At 51.6% G+C, this 22,649-nt stretch overlaps 9 protein-coding genes across 9 annotated transcripts; 4 read left to right on the forward strand and 5 right to left on the reverse strand.

Annotated features, from left to right (window-relative positions):
- Positions 1–258: 258 nt before the first annotated feature.
- Positions 259–2,504, forward strand: BO86DRAFT_355848 (questin oxidase family protein). The gene is made up of 6 exons (XM_025669643.1): positions 259–549; positions 592–697; positions 765–1,070; positions 1,141–1,500; positions 1,564–1,965; positions 2,123–2,504. Exons 1-6 carry the CDS (start codon positions 493–495, stop codon positions 2,221–2,223), a joined length of 1,332 nt encoding a protein of 443 aa, XP_025530944.1. The 5' UTR covers positions 259–492; the 3' UTR covers positions 2,224–2,504.
- Positions 2,505–3,314: 810 nt separating this feature from the next.
- On the reverse strand, positions 3,315–9,505 carry BO86DRAFT_440423 (uncharacterized protein; the record flags this gene model as incomplete). Its single annotated transcript, XM_025676204.1, has 5 exons — positions 7,336–9,505; positions 6,912–7,286; positions 5,000–6,776; positions 3,517–4,938; positions 3,315–3,437 (listed from the first exon to the last, which is right to left on the reverse strand). Exons 1-5 carry the CDS (start codon positions 9,375–9,377, stop codon positions 3,315–3,317), a joined length of 5,739 nt encoding a protein of 1,912 aa, XP_025530945.1. The 5' UTR covers positions 9,378–9,505.
- Positions 9,506–10,223, reverse strand: BO86DRAFT_211934 (uncharacterized protein). Its single transcript, XM_025666852.1, has 2 exons — positions 9,929–10,223; positions 9,506–9,878 (listed from the first exon to the last, which is right to left on the reverse strand). The coding sequence occupies exons 1-2, from the start codon at positions 10,095–10,097 to the stop codon at positions 9,634–9,636; spliced, it is 414 nt and encodes a 137-aa protein (XP_025530946.1). The 5' UTR covers positions 10,098–10,223; the 3' UTR covers positions 9,506–9,633.
- A 676-nt stretch (positions 10,224–10,899) lies between these two features.
- Positions 10,900–11,952, reverse strand: BO86DRAFT_386584 (uncharacterized protein). The gene is made up of 3 exons (XM_025671372.1): positions 11,665–11,952; positions 11,461–11,605; positions 10,900–11,372 (listed from the first exon to the last, which is right to left on the reverse strand). The coding sequence occupies exons 1-3, from the start codon at positions 11,749–11,751 to the stop codon at positions 11,188–11,190; spliced, it is 417 nt and encodes a 138-aa protein (XP_025530947.1). The 5' UTR covers positions 11,752–11,952; the 3' UTR covers positions 10,900–11,187.
- A 2,222-nt stretch (positions 11,953–14,174) lies between these two features.
- On the forward strand, positions 14,175–14,807 carry BO86DRAFT_305655 (uncharacterized protein; the record flags this gene model as incomplete). Its single annotated transcript, XM_025667664.1, has 1 exon — positions 14,175–14,807. The coding sequence occupies one exon, from the start codon at positions 14,175–14,177 to the stop codon at positions 14,805–14,807; it is 633 nt and encodes a 210-aa protein (XP_025530948.1).
- A 1,826-nt stretch (positions 14,808–16,633) lies between these two features.
- BO86DRAFT_212039 (uncharacterized protein) lies at positions 16,634–17,581 on the reverse strand. Its single transcript, XM_025666853.1, has 2 exons — positions 17,117–17,581; positions 16,634–17,031 (listed from the first exon to the last, which is right to left on the reverse strand). The coding sequence occupies exons 1-2, from the start codon at positions 17,415–17,417 to the stop codon at positions 16,649–16,651; spliced, it is 684 nt and encodes a 227-aa protein (XP_025530949.1). The 5' UTR covers positions 17,418–17,581; the 3' UTR covers positions 16,634–16,648.
- A 69-nt stretch (positions 17,582–17,650) lies between these two features.
- On the reverse strand, positions 17,651–18,643 carry BO86DRAFT_386586 (uncharacterized protein). Its single transcript, XM_025671373.1, has 2 exons — positions 18,489–18,643; positions 17,651–18,409 (listed from the first exon to the last, which is right to left on the reverse strand). Exons 1-2 carry the CDS (start codon positions 18,606–18,608, stop codon positions 17,822–17,824), a joined length of 708 nt encoding a protein of 235 aa, XP_025530950.1. The 5' UTR covers positions 18,609–18,643; the 3' UTR covers positions 17,651–17,821.
- A 177-nt stretch (positions 18,644–18,820) lies between these two features.
- Positions 18,821–20,064, forward strand: BO86DRAFT_386587 (calcineurin-like phosphoesterase). The gene has a single exon (XM_025671374.1). The coding sequence runs from the start codon at positions 18,874–18,876 to the stop codon at positions 19,753–19,755; it is 882 nt and encodes a 293-aa protein (XP_025530951.1). The 5' UTR covers positions 18,821–18,873; the 3' UTR covers positions 19,756–20,064.
- A 412-nt stretch (positions 20,065–20,476) lies between these two features.
- Positions 20,477–22,545, forward strand: BO86DRAFT_386588 (uncharacterized protein). Its single transcript, XM_025671375.1, has one exon. The coding sequence runs from the start codon at positions 20,519–20,521 to the stop codon at positions 22,064–22,066; it is 1,548 nt and encodes a 515-aa protein (XP_025530952.1). The 5' UTR covers positions 20,477–20,518; the 3' UTR covers positions 22,067–22,545.
- Positions 22,546–22,649: the final 104 nt, after the last annotated feature.

A 22,649-nucleotide genomic window follows, 5' to 3' on the forward strand; every position in this document is an offset into this window, starting at 1 on the left:
AAATCAAGAGCAGGTAATTTGTTTGCCTGCAGTGCAGCAGCATACTTACCTCCAGCCAGGGTCTCCAGGGTCTCACGCGCATTCGACTTGATTCGCTAAGTGACAGCTTGCTTTCCAGGTCTGCATCCCGGTTTCTGTGAAACCCTTGGCCAGACCAGATTTATTGTATTGTCAGACTGGGAACCCGGGGGGCCGGGCTAGATGCGTCGGATTACTTTTCCTTTATGGATGAGATGCCCTGGCATCGGATATAAATCTCGTGCGGTGGCACTGTCCCTGCCCTCTGTACTCAGCAGATTCTGTGCTACGACTCGATTAAGCGCTTGGTATGCTACGAGTACGGCCACTGATTTGACGAAAAGCACCAAAGCCCTCACTCCTGCGCTACGAAGCACCCGACACACCCCAACCTGCGCGAAGCCCACCCCATTATCACCACCACATCTCGTCCACTGCACAACCGACCACCCGCAAACAACAACGATAACAACAATGGCCACAGCCCAACGAATCCACCTCTCGCCCGCAGCACATCCGGGAATCTTCTCCGTCCCCGTCTCCACCGCGGGCTCCTCCCCAGAGAACCAGGAGAGCGGGACCGGTACCATCACCGAAGCCTCCGCCCGCGCCACCAGCGAAGTCCTCCAACATGACCTGGAACATCATCATGTCTTCTTCAATGATATGGGGTTCCACAGTACTGTTCCCCATCCCTGACCCCTTCTTAACGGAAAAAGAAAAATGGACATACTGACCGAAAGAAGACCACACCGTCCACCACATCCTAAGCGCCTACGCCCTCGGCGCCTCCGCGGACGAGATCCGCACCGCCTACGCGCGCGACCGCGCCTACCAGCGCAAGGCGATCCCCGTCGACGAAGCGACCGTCGCGGCGCTGTCCGACCGCGGCCGGTTTTTGGAGCGGTTGGGGCGAAGGCAGCACTACTCGGATTTTCTGCGGTTCTTCCAGCGCGAGATTGAGCGGGTCGGCGTGGAGGCGGTGCTGGATGGGTATCTTTTCCAGGAGGGGGATGAGGTTGCGCGGGCGATGTTGGGGCGGTTGTTTGGGGGTGAGTCTTCTCCTTTGTGTTCCGTGGCTGGTGTTCGATACTAGGGGGGTGGTGCTGACTGCAAACGAAGGGCTGGTCCACCCGTTCATCCACCTGGGCTTCGGCCTGGAATTCGAGCAGCCGGCCCTCGTGGCCGAGGCGCTGGCGCAGACGGCCGTCCATGAAGACTGGACGGGCCCGATGTTCTTCTGGCCGGCGGAGGAGCAGGCCGGGGGCGTGGGGCGGCGCGGGGAGAAGGGTCTGCTGGAGATTCTGGGGGCGATCCGCCGGGACGAGACGCTGGCGCGCTCGGTGCGCTGGGAGGACGGGAACAAGATGCGCGATGGCGTGTTGGCGCGCGCGGGCGAGACGATGCTCGCGTACGCGGCTGCGTATACGGTGTCGGCGGAGCAGCTGGAGGAGCGGACGGCGGAGATGATCAATACCGTGGGTGAGTCTTCTGTTGCATTGCATCGCAAATTCGGGTGTTTCTTGACCGTGTGTGTGTGTGCAGTGTACTACACCAGCGCCGCCCAGCGCCCCACCAAGCCGATCAAGTTCGACTTCTTCTACCTGCACGGTCTCAACTCCTCCATCTTCTTCTCCAAGATCCTCACGCTCCCGTTTCTGGAGGTCAAGACTAAGCTCCGCCTGCTCGAGTGGAAAGGCCGTCTCGACCTCCTGCTCTACGTCTCCCGCGGCACGCCCGCGCTGTCCCTCGAGGCGATCCGGACGTATCCGGTCGCGCACCGCTGGGAGGAGATCTTCGCCTTCTGCACCCGCCACCCGCAGGACGACGGCCACCTGGCCAAGCTGGTCCGTGCCGTGGCCCACGGGGAGCGGGCCTGTCGGCCGTTCGAGGGCGAGCGTCCCTGGCCGATTGAGGGGGATATGTGGCTGAGGATTGCCAATATGGGTAGGTCGTCACCTCCCGTCAGACTTATCCTTGAATCAACCTACGTACGCAGTAGACTACGTGCGGAGTACGCGTACCCGTACCCGTACCCTGCAAGGCTATGCCGGAGGTGCTCGAAAGCATTGGGAATGGATTGAAGCTAACGGGATCCACTTAGCCATGGACTCAACATCCGACCACGATCACCATCCGATGTGGGTCCGCTCCACCGGGTTTGACCAGGCCTGGCGCGAGTTCGACGGGCGCCCCGAGCTATAGGACGACACTGCTGGGCCTGCGTCATGGCAGGGGGATTCTGGAAGTACTGTACGTCTATGCCGGTTGGTGTAAGCATTGCAAGCTAGCCATGGGCGTCCGCATAATGAATGCATGGTAGAATCGGCTTGAATGGAATACAGAATGAGAGAGAAGCTGCCCAGTGAACCGATGACAGCGTGGACAAAGGGCGAAGGGTTTGCTTTTGCTTTTGCTTTGGCTTTTGCTTTTTGCAGCTGGCTGGCACCGCAGCCCCATCGGGCGAGCATCACGTGGTGGGTGGGACTGTGTATTTTACTGTATTGTACTGTAACTATCTGTACTGGTACTGTCCTGTATAGTGGTCACCAGTATTTCGGGGCTGAAGTATAGTATAGTGCTCCGTACAGGTCTCCCAATATCTTGACGCCCCGCTAGCTGGAATTGTGTGCCGAGCGGGAACTCATCCCGGCCTGATGGCGATCCCGCCTGTAAAGATGGCGCTGTACGATAAACGTAGATATGATATGATTGATACGATTGATTATATGGAGGACGGAAGCAAGGAAGAAGTTCTGAAGAGACCAAAGAATAGCTGTAGGCGGTGGGGGAGGCGGTTAGCTCAACAAGGCAGAATCAACAACTATAAAAAAAAATACTATAGGAGTGGAAGGGTGACTTACACGTCCTGTAGCTGCGGCTGTGGCTTCACGCGGCTGATTTCCATGCCCATTTTTCCTCGGCAAGTGGAACCTCCAGAGGGTGGAGAGGAGTGGCTTCGAGGCATTGTTTTGGGCGCTTGTGATTGGATATGTTTTATGAATCAACATTCATTTGGATTCATACAACGAAGGTTGAGGAGTTCCGAAAGCTCTTCAATTGTTGGTTCTATTTGGAGCAGGGGAGAGAGTAGGCGTCAAATTAAATAGCATTTCCGGAGGATAGATAGCCTACAAGTCCAATTACTTCTACGTTTTCTAGCGAAAATCGAATCCAGACGCTTGAGCAACTATCTCAAAACATGAAAGTGTAGATTCGTGTGCCGGATCAGGGAAAGAAAAGAAAAACATGTATTCTCCTACCATAATCAAAACACGATACAGTAAGATTTCCATCTACTCCATTTCCCGCGCTCGAGAAACGCCCTCAACGGCTGTGTGATTTTGACCTCCAATAGGTGATCCACATTCAGGGCATCTAGCTTGCTCCATCGGCATACCGCACTCTCCAATAGCAAACTGCAGAAAGAATTATTTAGCTTATTAGGGTGATCGAAGGTAACTTGGGAACAATTCGAGGGATGGGAAATTTACTCACCGGATGTCCGTTGACGCAATTGTACCAGTGCCCCGAGTGCGTCGCGATTCCTCCTCGCCCACTCACCATGGCCGTCTTGATTGATTGAAGTTCTTCTAAAGTGACTGGTTCGTATCGTGTGCCCTCATAGAGGCGGACCATCTCCTGGACCTTTTGTTGGAGCTCAGGACAGTTCCTCAGTTCGTCGCATAATTTCAACGCATCGGCGAGAAGATCGCGGGTGGTCTGAAAGCGATCCTCAAGCATCTCTAGACCATTTTTTTCTTTGAGATGTAGAGCACTTGTTGTTGTTCCTGGATGAGAGCGGTGATACCACGCGTCCAGCTGCGCGATCTTGGCGAATGAGATGGTCGCCGTGATGACGATGCGGGAGAAATTTCCTTCATTAGCTTGAGTTATCAAGTCTCGGCAATCCTTCAGAACTTGAATCAAGGTTGATGATAGTTTGGCGAATCTTAGCCGTGGTTGTGTTGCAGATTTTCCGCTTGAATCTACCACTTTAGAGGTGTCGCTCAACATGACCTCCTTGGACTTGATGTAAATTAGCCTTGCGCCGAGGGTGATTTGGTTGTCGGATTCTCGTGCCGCTATATTCATCGCCTCCATTCGGGTTGAGAGGGAGGCTATTCCGTCCCTTGGTGACTTTTGGTGGATGGCAATCGCATCCATGAGCCGTTTCATCGGCTGATTCTCGGCCTCCATGGCTTTGCTGAGCCTTGATGCCTCCGTCCCAAGGCGCTCACAGGCTGCATATCGTGCATTGAGCTGCAATTGAGTGTCCCCCACGGACAGCAATGCTGGCTCAGAGTCGAGCTTGTCTTCAATGTCATTCAGACGCGATTCAAGGGCTTCAAGGTCAGCGCGACCTTTGATAAGCAGCCGCTTAGAAGTCTCATCCATAACAGCACGGTTGATGACACGATTGTAACGTTTCGTCACAAACTGGCGAATGGGCTGCTTACAGTCCGGGCACGATGGGATGGCACTGGCGAGAGAAGAAGAGATATCTCGGAGACCGTCAAACTTTCCGTTTTTATCTCTCGTGTATACTTCATCCAGGCCAACAAATCCATCAACCGATTCACTCGTAAAAAAGTGGCCGCATCCAAGCACGATGATTGGAGTTTCATCGAGATTGATTTCGGAATAAGTTCTCAATTCGAGGAAGTCAACACGGGCGTCTCCCTTATCGCCGCACTCTTGACACAGATTGTTTGGACAATCTTCTCCGCAGAGGCTCGGACATCGATGGCCACATTTAAGAAGTTCAGTGCATCTCTCATCACAAGGAAGCCGATTGCATATTGCCGCACAAGGCATTGAGCAGGAGCCTTGGTGTTTGCAGGACCAGGTGCATCTCTCGATGCATGGTGCACATGCCTTTCCGCAGGTCAAGTCGCATGCTGAGTGTGAGCATCGAACCTGTACATATGATTAATATTTCCCATACAACGACAAGATGGTGAGTTTGGGGGATTTTGACCTCGCATTTTGCCTCGCAGTAACCACAGCTCTCCTCGTTATGACATGTCTTGGGACACCTATGATTGCAAGCACCGTGGGGCCGGTCACATCTTTTCGTACACTTCGGGTGCTTAAATACTCTTCTTCCGTTATGGACTTCCTCAAGACAATTTCCGCAGCAATCGCTGCAGTTGTGGCCACAGCCGAGGATGCCGGTGCATGGCTTAGGGCAGCGGAAGCTCGGAGACGTGACTTCCTTGAAACACCCAACCTGGATTTTATGGCCACACTTAGGAACAGTCTTTTCGACCTCGACGTTACATTTAATGACTTTCAAGTTTGACATTTGATGGCAAAAGATAGCTTTCTTGATATGACCACAAGGAAGCTCCACGTCTTGAATCTTCGCCATGCAAGGGCCACAGTCTTCACCACAAAGCTTGGGACATTCGTGCTCACAAGTTGATCGGATACGTGGGCAAGGTTTCCCACATGCAAAGCCATCGTGCATGGCCGCTGAATGGCACTTAGCCTGGCATTTATGACCACATGGCTCGAGTCGACGGGTACACGGGAGACTGCACCCACCTTCGGGGCTCTTCCTCTCAAAGTCGTGAGGTTCATAACAGATAATAGGCGTTTCTGAGTGGCGAGGACAACAGAGAGCCAACTCCGTGCCGACTGCTTTTGCAGAGGCGAGCTGAGAGTGGACACCGGCCCACATTGGGACATTGAGGTATGTCTCAGCATTTCCAATAAGATACATGCCGTGCTGAGCTCGACTGAGGAGCACATTGATACGGTTTTCGGTGCGTAGGAAGCCAACCTTGCGCTTTGAGTTGCTGCGGACTAGGGAGACAACGATCACCTTTGCCTCCTCGCCTTGGAAGTTGTCGACGGTAGCAAGACGGAGCGTCTGGAGCAACGTCTTCTTCTCGAGTGACTTGCGACCATTTGACTCAGGATATGCATCTTCAAACTTCTCAAGCCCATCTGCGGCCAAAGTCTCCAAGTCCCGCTCGCTGAGACAAATTTCGAAATCATTGGATAGAGATGCCCTGAGCTTCCGCAGCTGCCCGGTATAGGGCGTCAAGAGGGCAATATCCGTGCTCTTGTACTCTCCCTGCCGAACAAGATGCCGAACAAGAGCAGTAGCCATATCGACCTCCCACTGGTTGCTATGAGACTTTACACGGCTACCGTCATCCCTTGAATCTTCATCACATCGATGGTCCAGCCAAAAGAGGTTGTTCCGCATTCCAACAACATTGGGTAGACTCTTCACGCTTTCATGATCCTCAAGTTTTGGATAGACGCTCCTGATAAGCTGCGAGATCTCAGGTCTCATTCTTCGCTGTACATTGAGCTGTGCAACAGGGGCTGGCTTGAGACCTGGTTCGCCGACAGCACGTCTCTCAAACTGGCTTCTGTCTAGCTGCCATGCCTTTCCTGTGGATGTTTCGAGACTAAGTGAATGATTCTGAATCTGTGGTCGCAGCTGTCGATGATCCCCAATTTGAATGAAGTGTTCAACTCCTGGCATGAGGGCTGAGATGACGTGGGCTTCCATTACCTCAGCTGCTTCCTCGCATATAATGACCTTTGTTCCTACTCGACGTAGTGTCTCGATATGGCGTGCGAGGGCTGTGGTCGTGATTCCTACTACATCTGCTTGAATCAAGGCTCGGCGGTTGACCTCTTCATGGACCGCATTAATGTCCCCGCGAAGATTTGCAGCGCGATCAAGAGCCTCGAACAGCGAGGCGGATTCGATTTCCTGCCACTGTTTGAACCAGCTCATGGCAAGAATCCGACGTTCTGGCATCGAGAGACTGTGAATATTTTCATTCGCAGCGCGTGTGAGGCCTTCCAAGCGCACATTGTCAACTTTACTCTCATTCTGATCTTTCTGGATTTTCATTGATTTGGACCCTAGCCAGTTGAGTAATTTATCATCAGTGACAGTTGTGAATCCTTCCGTGTCTGGTCGCTTCAGTTGTTCATGTATAATGGGCCATTCTCGGTGCAAGAAACGCTCCATCGCGGTCCAAGACAGGCCTTTTTGAGACTGGTGTAGAGGTTTCATTGCATATCCAGCGTTCTTCATACAGTCTTCAAGTTTCCCATAGGACATGCCGAGGGTTTTTGACTCTATCCTCGTCTTCCCAATGTCTTTACTGACAACGCGAAGGTTCTTGCCTTCAAGCTCAGTGGCCTGACTGCGGCCGCCAATGCGTATGATCTTCTGGATACCAACATCAAGAAGATGCTTTAAGAATTGGTCCAAGGCATGGTTGGTATAGCAGCTGTAATTCCCGTAAGTAAAGTATCAGAAGGTATGGAATTAGTACTCACATCACTAGAATTGGGCCTAGCTCTGCCTTTTCCTTGATTTCAAGGAGAACTTGAACAAGTTTAACACCCAAATAGGATTTTCCGGTGCCTGGTGGGCCTTGGATGAGGGCATACTCTCGTGTGAGAGCCGCGATAAGTCCCTGACACTGGCCATGGTCGAGACCCGTTTGAGTTTGCAGCTTCAAGAGGTCAATAGCCTCTGGGGTACTCGGGTTCAATGCAACCTTTTCAGCTCCAACAACTGTGATCGAAGTCAGGGGAAAGACAAATCCTGGCTTGCGTGCGTATGCTGGCGGGGGTATCCTGTGACCATCTTCACTATCCTTACGGCCTGGCAAGATCCATTTTTGAAATGCCAACTCTCCTTCGCGTTGGATTCGCTGAAGGTTTTTCAGGATAGGAGCGAACGTGGCAGGGATCAAACCATGGAAGTCGACTAGAATACCGGTAAGCTTCTTGCTGTAAATCTGGCACAGCAGAATCAGTTCTTGCTGTAGGCATGCCGCAAGCTTGACCGTAATACTAGGCGGAAACCTATCAGAAACAAGACTACTTTTGTTCTGGTGCGCTCGGTCCTTGGAAGCATTCTTCACTGTGACCTCGAGGAATATAAGCCTCCTGTGGGTTTTTTGGGACGTCAAGAAACACACTAGGCCTCCTTCCTCTAGTCGACTGGAGTCTTGCCACCATCTGCATTGCTCGTTGGATGTCTTTTTGCGGATTTGGGGTGGAGTAGCAAAGGACACGGTCGCTTCAAGCTCTTTTCTATCATTGATAAATATTTGGAGGACCTGTGCTCCCAGATAGAAATGTGCCCCGCTATCTTTGCTTGAGAAATACGAAAATTGTGTTAGATCATTCTGCTGCAGCAGATCTCGAAGGACATCTTTGGCTGAGCCGAAGATATCATGGCGCAGGAGTCGGAATGTTGAGTCAATGTGTCTTTGTAAAGGGTCGGGGAGAAAGTGCGGCTGAAGGAAGTTGGTAGAGGGTAGATATTCTGAATTGCCGCTGACAATCTCTCCATGGGTAGGAAGAATCTTAACCTGAGAGATATCAGCGAGGTCGTTGTCGTGTCTCCCACCAGGGATTTGCATATCCAGCGGAAAAGACGAAAGGGCTGATCCACTCTTCTGGGCGTTTCCCTCATGCGCCCTGGGTGTGTAAAGTCTGCTGTTTGCGCTAGCGATCAGGCTCTGCATGACTTCTATTCTGCTTTCAAGTCCGTCGGTGTCGGCATTCGAGCATGTTTCAGTGACTTGGGAGCCCACTTCGCGAATCAGGTCGAGCAGTGCGGGAATTTCATCGTGGAATCGAGCGAGTCGGACTCTTGACAAAAGTTGGTATAGGGTATTCAACAGTAACTTCATCATGTCCAGAGAGATGACTGGTACATTTTCGTTGGTATCTTCACCTTTACTCATCAGGCTCCGGCAGACACTTCTCAAATATCTGATTGCTCGATCTCCATCCGGACCGCCAAAGGATGTGTACAGAGTGCCAACAAATGAATCGACAGAAAGACAGTGCAAGAGAGAAGCATGGGTAATTACTTTAAGAAAAGGCTCGTCGTAAGTAGAAATAGGTCGCACTCCATCTGGATCGTCTGCATCCGCAGTTGCCAGGATAAAATCATGTCCATGAAGATCGTCGTCCACAAGATCTTTGGCGAGGAATTGATGATTCTCTCTGTTGTCGCTTTCAAGAATTTCAAGAGCCCCGTTCCAGAATTGAACGATCTCTTCATGTTCCATTCGAGAAAATCCGGACCCTAAGAGTCCTCGTCTAAGAAGTCTCTTCCAGTCGAAGTATTGATTCCGAGCGTCCAGATCATGGGTTGTGGGATGATATGTAGCCGGGGTTGACTTGAAGTCGGCAGCCTTATTCACATCGTGTGAGAATCTGCACCGCTCACCGTGGTGGCACCTGCCACGTTGAAAGTGCACGCAGAATATTTCCGACTGATTGCGCTTTCTGGAGCTGTTGGGTCCTCCTCGGTTGCTCGTCCTTCCACGAGATCGCCAATTTCGGTGGTGAGTCATCGTGAAAGGAGACAGCCATAGAATTTGTAGCTCTCGTGATCCTTAAAGCAGTATAAATATTTATAACGCGGACGGTCGCACGGATGGATGAGTGGATGTGATTATCCGGAGGAGGGAAAGATACGCTAAGCAGGTGCCCTCTTTGATAAGAGGGACGTAAGTAAGACTGGCTTGTACTTTGTAGATCTGACGTGGCCTAATGTCTTGCAGGACAACTCATACCTGCATCTGCATCACCCGTCGTTTCAAAATCTCTTTATGTTTTGGGGGGTATTTCCAATATCTGCCTTTCATCTCCGCTCGCTTTTTTTGGTTCAAAATCGTCAGAAGGGTTGAATGGTTGGTGGGAGGTGCCAAAATCATGGGACAGATTCCCGTCGTCCGTCGTCCGCGTAATTATGGTGGGGAGGAGAGGGGAACAGAGTTCATCTAAGCCTTCGCGTCGTGGTTGGGTAAAGAAAAACCCATACGGTAAAGGATGATGATGGCTCGATTGGCCGACTGGCCTTCGTTATCAAGACATAACCCAATGCACAATTGATTGAGCTTACCATACCCAATACCACGCCCTAGCTCACCCCCAGACTGTCTTGGTCGGGTGCGGAGAAAGGATACCATGGCCTTTCGTAGAGGCTCAGCTTCGTTCAGCTTATGTCTTGGGCCGCTATCTGTCTCGAACTGGGAACCTCTGATCGTGGGTCTTGAAACTGCAATGGTCATGGACAGAAATTGGTTATGCGCGATTCCATCTCAGGCGTCTACACCAAGGCAAGCATTTTCCGGAAGCCAGCCATTCTCGCCTACTTCTGTTATCGAGGAGAGGACTGCCCTTGAAGTACCGCTGTGCCACATGCAAAGACATGAATGAGGTCGTTCTGAACAGCGAACTCAAAAGTATTATTAAACTTCGGGAGTAGGCCGCGACCATTAGGCAAGTGGGGAACTTGTGGTTCTCCAGAAGGCCCATTGGACGGACACAGGTATTTGGCGGTTTGAAACTGCGACTCCACTACCCTTTTGAGTTGCTTCGGCTTTTCTGACATCAAAGCTTGTTGTTGATCAGGAAGCAGGTCGGTCATCAAATCCCGGAAAGACCGCCTCTCAAGTATTCAAAGGGGAACATAGCTAGTAAAAGAAATCGTTTGTATGATAACTTTGTGATGATTGTATAGTGACGCGGTCCAGAACATCCATCCTTAGCTCTACACCATTGGATGAAGAGGCACTGGAGGCAGTCTAGAAGCACATAACCAGAGTAGATCGCTCCCAGAATTACTCCTCTAGATCCCCGAGGCAGAAAATTGATCTTGGGATTCAAGCCAAGGATTTCAGGAACAAGTCAGCTCCTAGGGTCAGCTCACGCGTTTCGAGACCCGATAGGGTTGTAGACAAAAGAATGAGCCTACAGTAATATTCGAAATCAGATATATACTGCCTTCGTTTTCTGGTAGTATCAAAGACTCGCGTCCGGTGACCCTGAATGCAGCCTGGGACATAATGGCATGTCGAAATCACGACAGAGGTTTTGCAAGAGACGGCCGTTCGCTGGGCTTGATCTTTCCTCTCAGTCTTTCCTTGACATGAAAATCGTGGTGACTCCAGGAACGCATTTCTCACTCCCAGGATCTACTCGAGCCACTCGTGGTAGCGACTACTGCTCTCGGAATCATGGTTATAGCTCCTCGAGAGATTGAGGCCGTTCCTGGGAAGCCATAGGCCCCAAAGTCCGGGAACTGAGTGGTGCTATAGGTGCAAAAGAGAGAGCCCCATAGGCCATTGTCGATTTAACACAAACCAAGATAAAGTGTGCTCATAGTTTAGCTTTGACCCACGCTAGGCTAGCACTTCCCATAGTCATCGCAGCACCCCCCAACTGGGCAGCCCCGTTGACAACTACAAGGCCACTCCCTCCTGCACCAGCACTCTGTCCTATAGCCATCGCGCTCCCGGCTGCAATATTTCCGATCCAACTGTGAGCGGCTGCGGCTGCAGAACCTATACTTCATGATGAATGGTCGTTCAAGCTTCGGGGCGCGGGAAACAGAACTGATTCTGTTGACTCCCCCTGAAATATGGCACATACCTGCCTGGATGCCGCCCGTTGTGAATCCCACACTCGATAGAATTGGGGCTGTTACGAGGCCAGGGCCAGCGAGAACAACGACACCAGTGGTGCCGACAACCGCGCAGGTGACTAGAATAGGGTTTTGAGCGGCCCAGCTGGCTGCCTGCCATTTTTCATCGATAGAAGTGAGAGCATATTCTGTAAAATGAAGTATATACGAACCTGAACTGTCAAGTTGGCGGACTTTTCAAGGGCAGGCTTGCCGTAGGTTCCGACAATCTTTCCGCCCTCCAACCCCGCCCGCACCATTCTAGTGCCTCCAGAGATGACATCCCCCGGAGAAAGATTTTGGAAAGGCATAGATGAGATGGATAGTTACTAAACCTTCAAATCAAATGAGCGTGTGCGTGATCAGAGGAAGATGAAGTGAAAAACGGTCTGTGTGGTGCCTGCCCAGGACGCAAGGGATGCCTTTCTCGGGCCTTCGTAACCCCGAACTAAGCACAGGAATTCCACCCACTACAAGTAAAACTTGACTGCTAGATTGCCTGTCTTTTATCGACCTTTTAAAGCTGGCGGCGGCCATTACATTACTGGGTCAGAAGGGAAGGTTATAAGACGGCGTATTGGGGCACTAAGCTTGAAAAAAGGGCGAAACTAAGCTGAAGAGGGGCAATTCACAGGTCTGCCGTTTACGTTGTGGTTTTAGGTGCAAGGAAAAAGGAGGGAATGGTCTAAGTATCGATTAGGATGGCATGCATTTTCTACGTGGCATATTGAGCGTTGTGCTGCAGTATACCGGTATGGACCTTTCCCCCCCCCGGGCGAATTTCTGTGCAAAGTGAGTCGTCACCTCCGGCTAAGCAAGATCCTGTGCCTCCCCGCTCCCGCTCCGCCTTGACTTGGTAAACGATCCTGTTATCGGTATTTCGCCGTCTGATAATGCTGCCTCGAAACTGCCCAGAATTGTGGGGTTCAGCTTCTTGAATCCGCCGAATTTTGCCCAGAACTGATGATCAATTTGGCTAGCCGCAGGTAATTTTAGCCTCAAAGTGCACGCTAGGGCAACCGATTTAGCATACGCCATTGTGTATTAGGTCAGGTCAAGGCGCACCATTTCGCCTCTGAACGGATTTTCTTCCTGTCTTTGGGGAAGAAAGACCTGGATCGGCTGACATGTCTTACTTTAAGCAAGCGCCATGGATGTATAGCTCTTTAACTTACAGCTAAGACTTGATCGTTCACGGCTAATGCAAAACTTGAAGGGCATAGATAGATAGCTTGTGAAAACGCTGGTGCAAACTAACCCGCATGTGACGAGTCCTCTTCGATGCAGGATCCATCACACTCTTAACGCCGCGGGTGGGCAGGAGGCTCTGTATGGTTTTGAGGAATATTGCACCCCACCGTCCAGTACTTTGTCGGCGTCTTATAGCCGCTCGTACTTTTTAATTCAAGTGGATATCGGGACTGGAGAGCCAGGGCAATGTTGCCTTTGCAAATCACGACTTATTGAATATTCGGATTGGAGCAAATGACGGTGTCTAGCTTATTCCACTCCAACATCGACCTTGACTTGAAATGGCATCTACTTACTAACTATTTGTCTTTAGATTTCACGGACGATATTCCCTGGGGTAAGTTGACCCATGATCTCAGTCCCCCGGTCGTATCTGTGAACGAAGAGACCAATCCGCCGAAGCCACAACCTCTGGAGGCTTTCTCATACCCAACCCCTCAATCTGCTGCCTCCAGTCCAGACGTAGGAAGCGACACGTTGATCCCTGATTTCTCTACCACAAATAAATGGTTGATTTGGGAGAAGACAAAGCTGCTAGGTTGGAAGGTCGGTTAGACCTACCTAAGATTTACAAAAAGCAGTCAAACTGGAATTTAAAGTAAGCTGATAAGAAGCGTCTCGATGAAATTGGGCATCTGTCTGCCTTTACCTGCTATCTCCTAGCAGGAAACTACAGTTTGGATGGCTTGAATGCTTTGCAAAGTATATTCATCGGCGCTTCTAACATACCCTGACTGACTGGTATGCAGTGATGCCTAACGGCGAGACTAGCTCCCCGCGGAGCCAACTTCCAAAAAGGACGCGCTCTTGGCTAGCCAGGTATTTGGCTCATATTCCGTGTCATCTTTTGAGCTCTTCTCGACTCATGCAAGTCATGACTCGCATACACGAAAGCCACATACCTAAAAGACATCGCATGACATGACACACTTGCACTTGCATGCATGAGTAGCAACATTGTTGTTTCCCCTTCCTAGAAGGTGGGAGTTTCTTCGACTTCGAGGGCGATGGGCAAGGAACGAGCGCTTTTGTGGATTGGATACCCATTCCCCAGACTTATCCGTACCTTTAACATCCCAGAGGGACAATCGGGAGGGCTGCATTGTCTCACAGTCTCACGCTCTGTCCAAAAGCTTTATAGGCTCAGACACTGGACTCTATTCGAGATACCTATTTACCCAGATCCACAATGGTTATCTGCGTTCCTTGTGATCGGTCATTTCCCACTCAACGTGCTTTGGAACAGCACCTCCGGTCCCCAAAGCATTGGTGTGAGACCTGCAACAGATTTTTCAAGTCTGTCGATTCGAAAAGGAAGCACATCAAGAGCTCAAAGAACCACCTTGACCAGACCAACAGCGATGGAGTTTACAACAATCATCCGTCTGTCTCCGTGAACAACCGCAGAGTGGGAAGCCATGGAGCATTAACGATGAGAGTCACAACCAGAAATGAATACTCAACCCCTGCATATACAGGAGTGCCTCGGAATATGGTCACTCCTGTCTTCAAAATGGCATGTCGCCTACGTTTCATGAAGCCGGACGTCAACGTGCTATTGAGCTATATCGATACACAGCTAGACCGCCTGATTATCTCAGCGCTCATTGAAGCTGCTCTCCGTCTGCTCCCACCTGATGACACTCCTGAAGGACGATTGGAGGCGAAAGAAATAATGCAACAAAAGATGGAGCGTGCAAATATTCAAGAAATCGCTTTTGTCAACCAAGTGCGAGATTTTGGTTATCAATTTCTGACAGAGAAGGAACAAAGAGATGGTCAACTACGCTCGACTCCCGATCTTCGATTTCTTGAGCCCATATTGATTGATGGGCACCTTTGTCACTGGATCGAATTCAAAAACTACTTTGGTTTCAAATCAAACCCATTTATCGCTTCAAAAAATAAGAAGCAATTGAAGAGATATGTCTCAGAGATAGGATCTGGTGCTGTTGTCTACAAGCTGGGATTTGAGATTGATCACATAGTCATCGTAGGGATTCATTCGTTTCGTGAAGCGGAGGTTCTACATTTCCTAGAGCAGCAGTCCAAGCTTAGAAAGTAGCTCTTCGAATGCGTATCTACTTCGAGGCTCAAAATTTGATGCAAAAAATGCGCTTTGAAGACAAGGGACTAGGTACTAGGTACCAGGTTTAGAACATACCCCTCAAGCCTTCTCCTTTGCTTGACAAAGAATAAAGTGGGACCTGAGATCAGGGACCCTGGAGACTGGCTGGTCCGTCTCCAGGAATACAAGAGCTGTCCCTAGGAACGCTGCCGTGCGCTCCCCGACACGTCTGAGCTCCTGGAACCCGATCACAGAGCTAGCTCCTTCTGTTCATGCGCATTGAAAGGCCAGAGCGAAGGAGGAACGGGAATGTAAAATGGAATCTCCTCCAACCAAGAGAAGGACATGAAGTTACATGCAAGATGAACACACTTTCAGCGGTTTCAAATAGCGACCGAAGAAGGCTATTTCGAAAAGCCACATGGCGAACCGCGACTGTCTCGTGCTGCCAGGCCCTTACTTAAGGGAAGACAGCCCTGTCACTTCACACTTCGCCATCATGCCTTCAATCAAGATTCAGAAAGTGAAATGCAAATTTGAAACCGCACTCCACAGCCTTGTCGTAAGGGTGGGAAGGAGCGTGGAAGTCGGGTTAACGTAAGCGCTCTTCCTCGAATGTTTCAACGCTGCTGGGCTACAAGATCCGTTTTGCTGACAAAATCTATGCCGAGTTTTGAATCCAAGAGCGCTGGACAAAGGCAGGCATCGGAATGATGTCCTAGTCCACCAAAGGTTAATATGAATGACGCTACCAAAGAGACCTTGTAAGCGCCCACAGCGCCACGGCCCCCACCGTGCATCTGCACCACATCACACATCTCCATTTCAGCTTACCCTTCGTCCTTGCGCAGCGAAATGCAATAAGCTTGAATCTGGTTGGACCGCAGTAAATTGATTGGTTAGACTGTCACAACCTTACTGATTAATAGTATTGGTAGATAAAAGCTATAGTTATTTAAAAAAAATTATAGATATCTAAATCGATGTGAAAATTGTTAGTAATAAGAAACTTTAATGATAAATATATACTTAACTTACTTGTAAATGGGTGATATAACCATTACCGCCCAGAGTATACCTGGGAGTCTTTTGATAGATATTAGTTTAGTATACTTTATACCTAAAAAAGCTTTTTGTAGCTACTATATTATTAATATAAATAGATTTTAATTAATCTAAATTTTACACAGTTGTTTTATAGTTTGTCTGCTTTGTCTACGTACTATCTACTATAGGATTTAAGTAATTTTAGTGCAATACTTTATTTAGTTACTGACTTTTACTAATTATAACTAGAGTACTTTGTATGAGACAGGTATTATATCTGGAAATACTATTATATTAAATTAATACTATCCTATGATATTAATGCAGCCTGCTTAATAAAATCATAACGCTAGCAATTTGGCAGTGAGACTTGGAAGTGCTTATAATATATTTGTTGGTCAAGCTAATTTCAAGACCATCTGTAACACCAGTTTTCGGAAGGACAGTATAACATTCGGAACTGTACCTCACGATCAGGGTATCCGGAAGGACTGTACCAGAGGACTACGTGGACGACATCTGGGGTGAAGGTTGGTTGAATTGGATATCAAACTATCGCGGAGAATTGTGTTGTTGTGGCAAGATGAGATTCCTTCTTCAATGCATACACGGACAGAGCTAGCGCCAGTCAACAGGATGAAGAGCTACTATTGGATCTCATCGTCTGATTACAGACATGGCCTCAAGTGCGACCGGAAGAGGCGAGATACTGTACTGTACTTCCTGGAGCCTTGGTCTGCTGTCATTTCGGCGGCAGCATGACCGATAACCACCGCTACCTGGGGATCTTTTCAGCCCAGCAGACCCCGCTGCACATCTCCAGGCGCAGGCGCAGGCAGTCTGGCGGGATCTAGATCGCGCGCCGCGTCCTTGGCTCTCGCCAGATCCACCCCGATCCGTCCGAACAGAAGCTCGAGTTCGGGATACCGCTTCAGGGCAAGGCCGATATATTGGACGTTCAGCCCCCCTTGCCGGGCCTGGATGAGGTTGCCGAATCGGTCGGCCAGCCATCGCAGGTCCGCCGAGTCGTGGAACTTGGACCGCGTCGCGGCGGCACGGAGTTTCCCCTTGAACAAGTAGAACGGGTCGAGGAAGCTTGCTTGTCCCGTGCCCAGTCGCTGGCCGTTCACCGTGCGTAGCGAGGCCTGGACACCTTCCATTGTGTACTGGGCACCTGGGAGGAGTTTGTGTGACAGGTGTCAGAATTTGGGGAGCTTGGTGAGGGAATGAAGGTGCGGGAGGGTGTCTTCTTCACCGACCTGTGAACTGCTCGCAAAAGATTTCCACGAGAACGGCGTGGCTGCGATCGGGTCTATCTGACCACAGGAACGCCACATAGTCCTGTCGACCTTGAGGAATTGCGATGAACCCGTCGTGTCCGTCCAAGATTGCTAGGATCTGTTGCTTCGAGATCGACGCAATACAGTCAATGTCCTTGCTCTCACGCAACCCCCCTAGCACGCCGATGGCGTAGCCTCCGAAAATGCCAAAGTGGATACTGGTCCGGCTCAGGATTCGATGGAGGGCAATCGCAGCATCGTTGAGTCGGTCTTGGAGCATGCTGTCAGATGGCTAGAGTCGGGGTGGACGAGTGCGAACGAGGATTGTGTCTCACTCTTGGAGGAATGGTCCAAGAAGCCGGTAGGGGTGTAAGCCTTTATGGACTCTCAACAGACCTCATCCATATCAGGTCAGGTCAGGTTACGGGTCAAGCCTCGCCATTTCTAGTGCAATGCCACCGGCCGTCATTGGTCTGATAGACGCCGTCTGCTGCGGAAGCACAATTGACACCACGGATGGACAGTTATAATCCCTGCTCTATCAATTAGCGCCGAATTACTCCTCCAGGGGACGTCGACGCCAAGGAGCAGCCGCTCCGCGAGGCTAACGTACAATTAGGAGAGAAAAGGTCTATGCACTACCACAAGGCGTGATTAGGCGTGAACTTGGCTGCACACGCCGTACTAATACCCAGAACCAGGAATCAGCCGTAGTCCTTCCATCCCGTTCTCTACTACAGAGCCGGGCGTGATGACGTCCAAAAATATATCATCCCTCCTCGACGACTTTTCAGCCACCAGCATGATCATTAGTTCCCTCGCCTTGAGGGGGACTTCCCGCAGGTTGGTACGAATCCACTCCTCGTCCAGATCCATTCCATCCACCAATTGCTCCGCGGCAATCCTCGCCATAGCGTCATGATGCTCGAAGTATCTTCGACAAAGTCCGATCACATAGGAGGCAAGGCGTGGCACCGGAAGATGCTGGATCTCGTCCACAGGAACTAGATCCAGGATCTCACGACTGTAGCTGATCAGCGGCACCCCATCACAAGGTACGAGGTGGTGTTCCAGCGGAGAGAGATGAAAATGCGCATCGGAGAAGATCACGATGGACATCTTGGTAGATGTCGCTTCGAGCGCCGGGAACCCTCTTTTGTATTGCGTGAAAATGTCGTATTCTTGCTGCTCCTTGATGGTGTACTGCTTGGTCAAGCAGAGAGTAGATACAGCGTCGGACAGAAAAGATACTGGAACGCAAATTTCCACATCCTGTTGACGGTCAGCCCACCTAGGCGCTTAAGCTGGAGCTGGATATAGGTCAAACTGTCAAAGTCATATGGATACTTACATGGACTACTCGGGGAACGTTGTAGTAGTTCAAAGCTATCTCTCCAACAACAGCCGCCGGTATATTCCCAGCTTGAAGGTCGGATAAGACCTTTTTGATGGTTCGAGTGACTTTTTCCATCTTCTTTCTGGATCTTATTATATGGTACCCGGAAGTCTTGGGAATTGGTGAGGAGGCTTTAAGTACCGCGGGCACCTGTAGTGTAGACTTGGCGACGGATCACGTGTGTTTTCCCCTTCCCCCTTGCGTCAACAGCTCTGTCAGCTAGCTGTCTCTCTCTCTCTCTCTACCTTACCTTGGTCCTTTTCCTTTGGAGTTAGTTCTTAAGTCAACGTTGGCTAGGGGCAGCTTGACTGGAATTGGATCATCTCATCTCAAGACTGCCATGTTTCAGAAAGTACGGGCCTTTTTCTCTCAGCTTTCTTCTTCTTCTTCTTCTTCTTCTTCTTCTTCTTCTTCTTCTTCTTCTTCTTGCTCCTTTCAAGTTCTCTCCGATCTTCATCTTGAAATCAACCAGCAGTATTTCTCGTACGAAATCCCCGCTTGCGCTGACCATCTCATCCTCGCAGGCGACATCGGCCGTCTGGCTGACTACGAGCACTACCGCGCGTTCGTGCAAAGACAAACCGACCGGTTCCAGGCCGTTCTGCTGATTCTGGGGAACCATGAATTCTACAATATGTCTTTCGCCGCGGGGCTAGAGAAGGCCCGGCAGCTGGAGCAGGAGCCCTGCCTGCACGGGCGGCTGATCGTCCTCCACCGGAACCGATACGATGTGCCCGGATCGCGCGTCAGCGTGCTGGGCTGCACGCTCTGGTCCCACGTGCCCGACGAAGCCCGGGAGGTCGTGCAGGCGAAGATCCAGGATTTCCGGAAGATCACGGGTTGGACGGTGGATGGCCACAACGCGGCGCACGAGGCTGATCTCGCGTGGCTGCAGACAGAGATCCAGTCGATCCGTCGGGAGAATCGTGGTGAGACGTCCGCGCGGTCGATTCTCGTGCTGACCCACCATGCGCCCTCACTGCAAAGAACATCCGCTCCGCAACATGCCCTGAATCCATGGAGGTATGCGTTCGGCACGGATATCCTCGCGCAGACGTCCGAGGGCGTCACGGTCTGGGTGTTTGGGCATACGCATCATAGCACTGAGTTCAAGGTGGGCTCGGTCAGGGTGGTTAGCAACCAGCGGGGATATGTGCTCCCTTGGAGCAATCCGACTGCGGAGACTAATTTTGATGTAAGGAAGGTAATACGTATTTCGTGAGCCGGGGTGGGGGTCATAGTGTCACAGCGAGCTATCCCGGGATCATCTGTTTTAGGCTCAAGATTTCCGGAAGCTGGTAGCACCTGCTGGGAAGCTGAAAGAAAAGGGGGGTCCGGGGGTTCTCCCCCGGAACGGTATATTGCCCCAAGTATCCAGGGTGAAGTGTTACCAGGAAGTTCAAAAGAAAGGGGGGTCCGGGGGTTCTCCCCCGGAGTATACACCCACCTCCCCTTATTGTTGTATACTCATGATAATATGTTGATGCAACTGGGACATCACCACCTTAATCTCCCCAATCTATGGCATGTACCCCAGACTAAGACATCCCGGGGGAGAACCCCCGGACCCCCCTTCTTTTCAACTTCCTGGTAACACTCAATCCTGAGTACTTGGGGCAATATATCCGTTCCGGGGAAGAACCCCCGGACCCCCTTTCTTTCAACTTCCTGGTAGCGCTGATTCCGAGATATTGGGCTTACCTGTGCTCTTCCGCTACTCTCTGAAGTATAGGTACTGGGGATGTTTGCGTACTGTATCGTATCGTAGTGTATGGTATGGGGTGGCAGCCTCAGGCGGCGGTGGCGGGCGGTGGGGCGGGCGAGTGGGGCGATCTCCCCAACAAATGCCTCGAGCCCGCTTTTTATCTACTCTCAATCCCCTCGCTTGCCTCGTTTCTTCTTCCGAACAAAGCTGTGCTTTCACTCTACCTGTCACATACCAACCCGCCATTCTTTGCCCATCTCTTGCTTCCTCAAAACACACCATGGCTGGGGACGACACCCAAAACACAAACACAAATACAAATACCCCCAACCAAGACACCTATCCCACCCACCACAACCACAACCAAAATCAACACCACCACCACCACCATCACTACCACGGCTGGCCCGAAGATGACAACCCCTTCGTCGCGATCCGGCGCTTCGCCGACGAACAGATCTCCTCCGTGCTGCAGTCCGTAACCGGCCTCCCCTCCTCCATCAACCCCCCCTCCGAACGCTGGGCCATCTTCGACGACCGCTCGCGCGACAACCCGAACAACGCCAGCGGCAGCGCCCAGAGCTCCGAAGACACCTCCGCCGACCAGGCCACCACGACCACCACCACCAACACCACCGCGTACTGGTCCGACTGGGACAACCCCGAGACCGTCGCCGCGCACCACCACCACTTCTACCCGCGCAACTACCGCAGCGACGCCGACTTCTTCTTCAACTCCTTCTTCGACCGGTTCTGGCTGGACGCGGACAATGACGACGACGATTTCGGGGCCTCGCGGCGCCGCCTCTTCCAGCCCTTCCCCCACCGCCCCATGCTGCACAACCTCATCAGCGACGCCTCCCCCGCCTGGCCCGTGCCCTACCTGATGTTCAGCCCGTACTCGCCGCTGCATCTCGAGCGGCGGCGCGACCGCGCCCGCGGGGAGAGGGGGGTGTTCTCAACCCTGATGTCCACGCTGAGCCTCTCCTCCGAGGAGGGCGACGATAACCCCACCGCAGAGCCGGAGTCAGAGCCGCGGTGGCGCGACGCGTTCGAGGACCTCCTGCGGCTGGAGAACGGGAAGCCCATGCTCGAGCGGGCGGATACCTCCACACAAACAGGGGGCCGGGAGTCCGGGAAGGACTGGCTGCAGGGCCTCGTGCAGCGGGGCAGTCTGGGCGACCGGTGGAAGTACGTGTCCGGCGAGGCCGGTCCGAACCAGCCGTCGTGGTCGACGATCACCTTCGACAACTCGCACGTGCTGCCCGACGATATCCCGCGGAAGAAGGCCGAGGTCATCGACACGGAGGACCTTGCGCAGCCCGCTGGCGGGGCCGACGCGCTCGCGGAGCAGGACCTGTACGACCGGTTTTTGGATGATCTCCAGGCCCGCGAGCAGGCGTTCGCCCGCGAGATCCATCAGAGTCCCCTGCTGCGCTTGCTGCTCGACGACCGCCGCCGCTTCAGGGAGTTGGCGCCGCGCGAGGGGTTCGACGAATTCTACGGTTCGCAGCAGCAGCAGCAGCAGCAGGCCGACCAGTCTACCACGGACGAGAGTGGTCCGAGTACGGGGGCACCGGCACAAACCCCATACGTGATCGCCACGCAAACCCGCACCGAGCGCGTCCGCCTCCCCGACGGCGCCATCCAGACCAAGACGATTCGGAAAAAGCGGTTCTCCGATGGTCGCGAAGAGACGAACGAAAATGTCGACGTCGTGAATCCTCGGCTGGGAGAGCAGCAGCAGCAGCAGCAGCCGCCACCACAGTTCTCTGCTGATGCCGGCGGCGCCGAAGAGAACAAGGACGGTTGGTTCTGGAAGGGATGATTTCCTGCGGTCTAATTTCAAACCCCCGTCGTTCAAACTTCTTTCTCTTGCCACGGTCTCTTTCTCTCGTCCCGCTTTATTCCCATCTCGTCTTGGTGTTTGTTTGGTGATGTCACGGTTAGCGTTTCTTGTCTCTTGTATTATCACTCACGACTTTCACTTCACCCACAATATGGTTTCTTTTTGTCTCAACTGGTTGGGTATGGAGGTGCTGTGCTGTATGCTCGTCTCAAATACGAAGTATTATCTGTATTTGGCTTGAGGTGTGGCAGGTTCATCTGGGAGAAATAGCGTGATGTACTGTAGCTTTTCTCTCGTGTGTGCGGAGCAGTCAGTGTACGTATGTTCACCTAGCACAATCCCGATGCTACTTTCTGCATGCTCATTTCCCGGTGTCAAGGAATCGCGGGAGCAAGGTTCCAGGCATAAGTACCTGCAAGCACCTTGAATAAGAACATGAATATGAACATGAATATGAACATGAATATGAACATGAATATGAACATGAATATGAACATGAATATGAACATGAATATGAACATGAATATGAACATGACGATGAACATGACTATGAACCAAGATC

The sequence above is a fragment of the Aspergillus japonicus genome (assembly GCF_003184785.1).
Source record: "Aspergillus japonicus CBS 114.51 unplaced genomic scaffold BO86scaffold_7, whole genome shotgun sequence".
Taxonomy (NCBI): Eukaryota; Fungi; Ascomycota; class Eurotiomycetes; order Eurotiales; family Aspergillaceae; genus Aspergillus; species Aspergillus japonicus.

Coding starts and splice junctions, on each gene's coding strand:
- BO86DRAFT_355848 (XM_025669643.1), top strand. CDS start 493: ATGGCCACAGCCCAACGAATCCACCTCTCGCCCGCAGCACATCCGGGA. Junction 1,071..1,140: donor GTTGGGGCGGTTGTTTGGGG/GTGAGTCTTCTC, acceptor CTGCAAACGAAG/GGCTGGTCCACCCGTTCATC. Junction 1,966..2,122: donor GCTGAGGATTGCCAATATGG/GTAGGTCGTCAC, acceptor GGATCCACTTAG/CCATGGACTCAACATCCGAC.
- BO86DRAFT_211934 (XM_025666852.1), bottom strand. CDS start 10,097: ATGACCATTGCAGTTTCAAGACCCACGATCAGAGGTTCCCAGTTCGAG. Junction 9,879..9,928: donor AGGGCGTGGTATTGGGTATG/GTAAGCTCAATC, acceptor AACGAAGGCCAG/TCGGCCAATCGAGCCATCAT.
- BO86DRAFT_386584 (XM_025671372.1), bottom strand. CDS start 11,751: ATGGTGCGGGCGGGGTTGGAGGGCGGAAAGATTGTCGGAACCTACGGC. Junction 11,606..11,664: donor CCGCCAACTTGACAGTTCAG/GTTCGTATATAC, acceptor GAAAAATGGCAG/GCAGCCAGCTGGGCCGCTCA. Junction 11,373..11,460: donor AACGGGCGGCATCCAGGCAG/GTATGTGCCATA, acceptor CATGAAGTATAG/GTTCTGCAGCCGCAGCCGCT.
- BO86DRAFT_212039 (XM_025666853.1), bottom strand. CDS start 17,417: ATGCTCCAAGACCGACTCAACGATGCTGCGATTGCCCTCCATCGAATC. Junction 17,032..17,116: donor CTTTTGCGAGCAGTTCACAG/GTCGGTGAAGAA, acceptor AACTCCTCCCAG/GTGCCCAGTACACAATGGAA.
- BO86DRAFT_386586 (XM_025671373.1), bottom strand. CDS start 18,608: ATGGAAAAAGTCACTCGAACCATCAAAAAGGTCTTATCCGACCTTCAA. Junction 18,410..18,488: donor ACGTTCCCCGAGTAGTCCAT/GTAAGTATCCAT, acceptor GACCGTCAACAG/GATGTGGAAATTTGCGTTCC.
- BO86DRAFT_386587 (XM_025671374.1), top strand. CDS start 18,874: ATGTTTCAGAAAGTACGGGCCTTTTTCTCTCAGCTTTCTTCTTCTTCT.
- BO86DRAFT_386588 (XM_025671375.1), top strand. CDS start 20,519: ATGGCTGGGGACGACACCCAAAACACAAACACAAATACAAATACCCCC.